The sequence below is a fragment of the Hypomesus nipponensis genome, chromosome 9 (assembly GCF_054491055.1).
Source record: "Hypomesus nipponensis isolate SF chromosome 9, ASM5449105v1, whole genome shotgun sequence".
NCBI lineage: Eukaryota > Metazoa > Chordata > Actinopteri > Osmeriformes > Osmeridae > Hypomesus > Hypomesus nipponensis.
Genome location: NC_140369.1, coordinates 23,031,287 through 23,039,880, shown reverse-complemented (window position 1 = coordinate 23,039,880; position 8,594 = coordinate 23,031,287). Strand labels below are relative to the sequence as shown.

Here is an 8,594-nt window from a genome sequence, read left to right as displayed (position 1 = left end):
CTGGACATAACCAAGGGTCGTGCTCTCGTGAGCTCAACACTGCAGGGTATAGACCAAACATTGTTCATTACATGTAAATTCAGAGCATTTCAAACAGTATACAAGCAATAAAGTAACCATTATCTTTAATTATTGTTAACTGATCTGTGGTTAAAGACAGATCTCTTCAGATAGCATACAATATTGTATATCAATTGGAAAATAGAGGAGGCAAATGGCCATCTTTATTACATTGGCAAAGTAGTCACGTGGTACTTGAGATTACATATCAGACAAGTCCATCATTCTCAGGGCAATACAGTAATCATCAGTTTTGCTTGCTTTTGTCTGTGGCTTGATTTGGGCTACCATAATTTTACTGGCATGCTTCCGAGAGCCTACTGCACAGCACTGTACACAGCAGAAAGTACACATCTTCCAAGCACAAACCACAATCAGCACAACAACGATTAACTCGCCCAATCCAGTGATTCCCATTTGAAATATAGTCGAAAAAGAAACCCCAACCGAGGAGGTCAGTCAGCAAAATTCCAAGCTTCAAGTTCCCCCAAAGCTGAAATTATCTCTTTAATGTGAGCATATTTGTGATATTAGCAGATTCATCTGGGATAAAAGTACATCAGTCATGACCTATCACAGAGCTGACAACAGATAATCCAATGCCATAGGTTTCTGTAGCACTACCTGCCTCATGGCCTTCATCTCAGAAGCAACCGCAGTTAAGGCGTTGGCTGTCTCATTACCAATAGACTCCAACCCTAGTGCTAAGCTCCTAATATCTGTAAAGGCAGTGATAACACCATACACAGGGAAAATAGCAGCTGAAAACATGACAAGTGACTGAGGTACTATTGAATCCACGTGATGTGATCCCAAATTCTTAGCATCTGCTTTAATAATACTTCTTTTGTGGCGGTGCCACCAATGTTTGGGCAAGGGGTGCAGGGGCAACCCATCTATAGGTCTGAGGGCTCCTACAATAAACCCAAGGTAACCCGTTCCCGACCAGTCGGCCGCAGGAAATAATAAGCACTCTTACCACATCCCCACATGGTGCCCTTGTTAGCTACATGAGGAAGCCAACATGGTGATGTCCTTATACAGTACTTACAGGTCCATCTGCAACAGGCAATCATGCAACAAGCTGTTAGCATACATAAACGTGTGGTAAATGTATTTTTCCAACTAACTTCCCATAGTTATTTGAACATTCAATCAACCACATACTACATCTTCTGTAGTATGATAAAGGTGTATGAATAGCATAGTCAGAAACATCAGGAATTAATGTCACCCATCCAAATGGTATACAAGACAAGTAACACTGAACTCAGATACAATGGAACTTTCAAATCATCCAGTAGAGGGTGAGCATACATAGAAACCGTATCCTTACATGTATTATTCCCCAACACTCTCACTGTACCACTCTGCCATACACCATAACCATGCAGATGGGGAATATTCAAGAGATGACTGATTCGTTCCAAAGAACAGTCACATTTGTTACATCCAACCTTACACAAAACCACTTCTTAACCTTACACATATCAGCCATTGACAGAGGGACAGATATCCCTGGATAACTTCCAGGGTGCTTGGGACTCTAACCACAAACTCTGCAAGGTCTGTCCCCTCTAATGCTGGTCCAGTCATTTTTTTCGTCCACGGTAAGGTGTTGTTGTACAGATTGTTCTTCATGTGTGCTTTATGATGAATCTCAATGTCACATCAGTATAATTGGGAGCGTGCAATAGTGACTCTCGGTGTGGCTCATGTATGTGATGTCTGTGGACTCGTGCGTCCAGTATCAGTAAAAGTCTGTCAGGTGTGTGCGTCAGTATGTCTGGATCTCATCTTGCATCGTAGCTCAGGCTGCGGCCTCGGTTTCCTTGAAACACCCGAGTGCCTCTGCCTCAGTATCTTCTCATCCCCGTTCTGGGTTCTGTCATCTGCTTCATGTAGAGGCCGGAGGAAGACTGAAAGTGTCTTCCCCTCTCCAGGCTCCTCTCTCTGGTTTCCCGTCTGGGTGTTGTCATCTGCTTCATGAATCACATATGGGGGAGAGAGGCATGGTAGCAACAGCAGCCCCTCTCTGGCTTTCTCCACATGTGACTCACCTTTCGACGTCTTCAACACCTCCGGGTGGGTGTTCTTTGGGACCTCCTTCTCAGCACCCCTGGATTGGAGTGCTGGATGGCGGGGTCCTGGTTCTGGCTGAAATCGGTCCGCTGGACTGGAACCTGCTCCCGGATCAGCTGCTGCAAACGGGTCTCCACCCCCCTTGGTGTACTCCTGGAAGAGTAACCCGGTGGGGATGAGACAAATGACAAGTTGGAGCAGGCACCATTTGGAGGTGCACCAGCTCCTCCACCGGCCCCTGACTCTCCGTTTGAACCCTCCACCATGTTGTTCGGTGGCGGGGCTGTTTTGCAGTGTGTCGCATGGCTCCATGTTGGACGACCCTCCACTTTCACAGCTGTGTGAGTCACCAAGATAAACAGCTATGGACAGCTCCATCTCAGTGAGAAGCAGTCCTCCATTTGTGCACTTTCACGTGCACGTAGTCTCCCGGTTGATAGGGATGACATGGCTCCCCAGGCAGGGCAGCTTTCACCTGTGAATGCACAACCCTGGCTGCTCTAGTTAGGGCGTAACAAAAGTTTAACACTGTATCATCCATTTGGTGGATATCCATCTGTGTCAATGATAGTGGGAGAGACAGGCAATCTCATTGGTCTCCCTTCAACTATCTTGTGTGGGGAAAGTACATTTCTCCTCTGGGGAGTGGACCTCATGGCTATAAAAGCTAGTGGAAGTGCACCAGGCCACTTCAGGCCTGTCTCTACATATCTTGGCTAGTTTTTTTTTTTTTTTCAAAGTTCCATGTTGCCTCTCCACTGTCCCCGCAGACTGTGGGTGGTAGGGACAGTGGAAATGATGGTTGATCTGGAGCGCTTATCAAAGTTCCTGAACAATTTTTACCTGTGAAATGTGAACCTCTATCACTGGACAGTCTTGTGAGGATCCCATATCTACAGATCACATCTCTTATAATAAAATCTTGGCTACCGTGGTAGCATCAACTTTCCGACATGGGTAGGCTTCTACCCATTTAGAGAACATGACAACAATTACAAGTACACACTCAAAATTACAACACTTGTTCATCTGCATAAAATCAATTTGTAAATTAATAAAAGGACCACTTGGTGGTGGGTGGGCTGGGTCTCTTCTCTTTGGTCCCTTTCCGGGATTATGCTGCTGGTAAATATGACACTGAGCACAATGTTGCTCAGCCTTTGTGGAAAAACCAGGTGCAAAACTAAATCTGTATTTACTATTGAGACCATACCCCCCCTTGCTCGTATGGGCACATCCGTGCGCCATGCGAGCCAACCAAGGGAACAATGCACGTGGAATCTTTCACACAGCCAACAGATAACCAACCATCCCTCTCAGTGTTATCAGCATCGACTTGAAGGTCCACCACAACATGAAGAGAGGGAATGCGCGTTTCTGGTTGCTGAGACACAAAAAAAACAAATACAGACCTGGGACACATCAGAGGGCCGCAGCCTTTGCTGCAACATCAGCTCTAGTATTTCCTCTTGAAACATTTTTTCTGCTATTGTTAGTATGAGCTTCACACTTAACAATAGTTGGCTTTCTCGGTAATAGTATTAAATTATCAAATCATCTTTCCATTCTTAATTGCTCCACCTGAGGAGTTAATGAAACCTTTTTCTGGCCATATGGCACCAAAATTGTGAGTAACTCCAAATCCATACCTCGAGTCAGTGTGAATATTTACGACCTTGCCTTCTGACAAACAACATGCCCTTGTCAAAGCAAAACTCTTCCTGCTGTGCAGACAGTTTACCAGATTTGAATGTCTCACTGTCCGTGCAGACCGCTTATCCGGAGTTTAGAGAGCCATCCCATGCTCGGGACGAAGATCCATCTACGTTCAACACAAGTTCAGCATTATCCCTAAGTTTGTCACAACATATCAGGTCTGGGTGTTTGCACTTTATCGACAACCATCTCACAGTCATGTGGTTCACCATCATCAGGGGTGGGCAACAATGAAACTGGATTCAATGTGGGGCATCTATGGAATGTAATGTTACTTTGACTCAAGAATTACAGTTCATACTTTGTAGCTCTAGTGGCTGACAGGTGTTGAGTTTTGGTGCGTAACAGAAAAACACTTACTGCATGAGGAACCATCACTGCCAAGGGCGACCCCAGCACTATATCTGAAGTTGCTTCCACACATGTTGCCGCAGCACAGACTGCTCGTAAGCACGGGGGGAAACCTGCTGCCACAGTATCTAAAGAAGAAACTCACATAGGCGAAAGGCCTCTTAAGATAACCATGCTGCAGGGTCAGTACACCCTGGTGTATTCTGGCAGACCGAGAGCTGGCGCTTTGGCCAAGGCCTGCTTAAGAGATACAAATAATTTATCAGCTTCAGTTTTCCACAACAAATGAGTATCAGTCTCCTTCCTTTTATCAAGGAGAGGTCTAGCCAACACAGCATAATAAGGGATCTACTAACGACATCACCCGACTGAACCTAGAGTTGTTTTGGTGTTCTAGGCTTCGGTATCCATCGGATGGCCTCCACTCTATCAGGCGTCAATAGACGCTCTGTACCTTTGAGTGTATGGCCCAGATACTTGACCTCCTAAGACCATAACTGCAGTTTTGCCTTTGAGGCCTTGTGGCCCTTCTCAACCAGTGCCTGTAGCACAACAATAGTGTCCTGTTGGCAGGAGGCAAGATTCTTAGAACATATCAAAAGGTCATAAATATACTGCACCAGAGTAGAGCCGGCTGCTAAGGTGACACCCTGGAGCTCCTCTCGTAATGCTTGACTAAACAACGTAGGTGATTCAGTGTACTCCTGCGGTACAACTGAAATGTATAGTAGACCTGGCGAAACGTGAATGCCAACAGTTACTGGCTCTCTTCTGCAATGGGAACAAAGAAGAAAAGCAACCAATAGTCATTTACAGAGCTAGAAAGTAACAGGGTTATTTGCTAAGTATCATAACAGAGTTAGGCACAACAGGATGTATAACACGGGCATTACCATCTTATAAACCCATAATAAACTTCCAAGTATTTGATTAGCCTTAAGGGATCAAATTGACCTAAGTCTACCTATGACTCCTTGTTTCAACAAAGCATCAATAACTGGGACAATACCTTTCCCTACTTCTCTATCACTAGCATACTGAGGTCCGGTTCTCAAGAGTCGTACTACAAACAATGATAACAATATGATTAGCTTGTGTGGACCACAGGAGCTCAGGCCCAGCTTCTAGCAAGGCCACATCTGCGGCTAAAATCTCTGCATTCCACTGCTGGGGGATGTGTATGGAATTGCTAGGCCAAGTGTTCTTTTTCCTAAGGAATAGACAAGAAACATCAGTAGTGCATATCATTTCGGTTTAGTTTGCACAACAAATTCCTTTCGAACAGATTTATTCGACACCCCATAGTTGAAAGAAATAGAACTCTAACCTGAAGGATTTCAACCTATTTTTTTTTCTTTACTTTAGAGGATTCTAACCTCAGGGCCTCTAACCCTATTTTTTAGAGGACTCTAACCTCAGGGACTCTAACCCTATTTTTTAGAGGACTCTAACCTCAGGGACTCCAACCCTATTTTTTAGAGGACACTAACCTCAGGGACTCCAACCCTATTTTTTATTTTTTACATATTATTTTCTTTCCATAAGAAATTCATTTGCAATGTCATTAATTTCTCAACTTTCTTTCCTGCATTCTCCTGCATCAATGTACAATTATGTTTGACATAATCCATAACCATATCCACAGTTTTTTGTTCTCCCAATGTAGAACCTGTTTCTTAACTTCTACCTGGAGTTTAGGAAACAATCCACATATGAACACTTGACAAAGTGGCACGGGGAAGCAGCTGCTGTAATATCAGATTTTTTTGTTTTTTTTACATTTTAGTAAGTCTTTCCAGATAATCTTTAGGATCCTCATATTTTCTCTGTTTGCGATCATACACTTTGCTCCAGTCAAGCAACACTCCTCCAGTATTACTACCATTAAACACCAACAGAAATGTATGCTTTATGTTTTCTCAACATACCAGGCTGGAGTTCACCCTATAACCCTTGATTCAAATCAATAAAAGTAGGTATGTTAGCATTGATAGCTATTTGCAAATCTCTTAGAAAATGTTGCTGAGTCCTCTCATGTCAGGAAATCCCTTTCCTAGCTCCCTCAGCTCAGTCACTGACCATGGGCGATAAAGGTACAGAAGCTGTCATACATCAGGGCCTGGATGAACCATAGGGTTCATTGATACCTGGGGGTTCAATTGATAGTTACAGGCCTTCCTGAATAACCTCACCAATCATATTTGTTATGATATGAACCTCAACCTTCTCTTGTAAGTACTGTTCTGGCTGTACCTGACCCGCTGCTTCCCCTAATAATGCATTTTCCCTGTCTCTGGCTCTCCTCTGTATAGCCACAGCTATAGCAACAGCATCATCTTCATTGTCGGTAAATAGGCTACAAATCTTAGGCAGACTCTCTTGTTTCACTTGAGAATTAAGCTACCTTCAGCCTGTTTCACAACTACTGACTTCTCACAATTAGTTTTGGCCCTGTTCGTCTGTTCAAGCAACTTCATGCCAACATGTTCAAGCAATGTCTTGAGTTCCCTCACTCTATGACTTTGTTCAGTCTGATCACCTTTTAATAATGACTTTTCTGTTCATCTCGTCTCTGTCTGAATAGACTAGCATTCTATCAGAATCAGTTTTAGCTTGATCTGACCTTACTTTCTCAAGAAAATGCCACATTGTCTCTTAGATTCAGTTAACCATATCAACATTTGCCAGCTTTAATATTGTTTACACGTCTGACTTGTTTCCTTGTCTTTCAGAATGGCCTTTTAAACTCCAGTATCTTTACATCAAACGTTTCCTCCAGCGGAAAACAATGTCTCGAGTCATGATTAATCCACGCATGCAATCTCTCAATACTTGAAACTGCTTGAATTCCATGTAAATCACACATATATCGGGCTGGACTAACAACGTCTCTATCGCTCCCATACTGGAAGCTAGATTACCCATACTGAATTACAATGTATCTGAATACAAAGTATCTGTAACAAATCTCATAACTGTAGGCTATGTCACCAACTTTTATGATTTACTGCAACAAGAATCACACAGCACTTTAGAATAGTCGCACAATCTGGTAGCACTGAAAACGGTCACAATATTAAAGTATAAGAGAACTACAACATCATGTGGTTGTGAACTACAAATATGGCCCTTTTCAAGCCAAGCTATCCTCACCCTCCGGGAGCTCCATCATGGGACGCGCCTACAGAGACCCAACTCTTTGGGAACGCGCATACAATAATCTCCACAACTCACAGCTCTGCATAAGACATGGTCTGAACAGACAGCGCTAGGGTTAGGGGTTTGATGTCCTTGGTGGTACATGTTCGTGGCTTGCCCTGTCAAATATTTTGGACTAGTAAATACTTTTTTTCACATGGCTTTACCTCTAAGCCAGATAGAGGCTCAACAGCGCCACCTTGAAATGTTCATTTTCAAAATCTAAAATGTGTCTTGTACTCCAATGTATGCTGCTACCGGGCTGAACATTTCCATGTTGCTCCATTGAGACATTCCATGCAGTGTGACAAAAACATTCTAAACTCAAAATTAATATAAAATAAAAGTATGAGAAAAAGACATTCCAAAGTTTACTTTTGTAGTGCTGATTATATATAATGCGTATTGATCTATAATGCATATACATTTTACATTTCTGATCAATCTAATATAAAATTGGAGATAATATTGGTGTAAAACACAAATTACTAAAAGAACTACAAACGTATTACATTAAACACTGAATCGAGATGTTGACCGACGCCATATTTGTAGTTCAACTAGGCCTACATGTTTCAAAGTTTACATGTTTAGGGTTTGAAAACAGAACATCTTAACAATTGATATATCACATACAAAGTATGTATGAATAGATTATAATATACTGGAGGTGTTGAAGAGGTAATCAATATTAGCATTAAATGCCCTAGTTGGCAATGGAGTAGTATTTTAAATGAGATGACGCATCGAGGGATTAGCCTTGACTTTAGGTGTAATCGAATTCATGCAGCGCCGGCGGCACAGACAGCCGGCCTCGCTGACTTGAAGGAGTGAATGCCATTGGCTGGTCCGTGCCGCCGGCCCTGCATGAAGTCGAACACACCTTTTGTGTAGGCTAGGGCTACTGAAATCATGGTGTATGGCAAAATTTGTTGGTAGCTATATTTAGCCTTTTTGGTTTGTCATCATGTGTAATTTCGCATAATTAGAAACCATCCGATTACTTCGTTTTACGATTGTTTGGAATCTCGTTGGTTTTAAAGAACTACAGTTAGCTATCAGTAGCTTTCAGCTAACTCAGGGTTCCGTTGGGAGGATCCCTATTTGCGTGGTTTATACGCCAAATATTCCCACTCATTTCAGCAGAAAATGCATCTATAGGTACGTTCGACTTCATGCAGCGCCGG

The 8,594-nt window shown here is 42.9% G+C and overlaps 1 protein-coding gene across 1 annotated transcript; it reads right to left on the bottom strand.

Moving 5' to 3' along the window:
* Nucleotides 1-1,824: 1,824 nt before the first annotated feature.
* On the bottom strand, nucleotides 1,825-2,569 carry LOC146273521 (uncharacterized). The gene has a single exon (XM_084706136.1). The coding sequence runs from the start codon at nucleotides 2,518-2,520 to the stop codon at nucleotides 1,825-1,827; it is 696 nt and encodes a 231-aa protein (XP_084562262.1). The 5' UTR covers nucleotides 2,521-2,569.
* Between the last annotated feature and the right edge of the window lie 6,025 nt (nucleotides 2,570-8,594).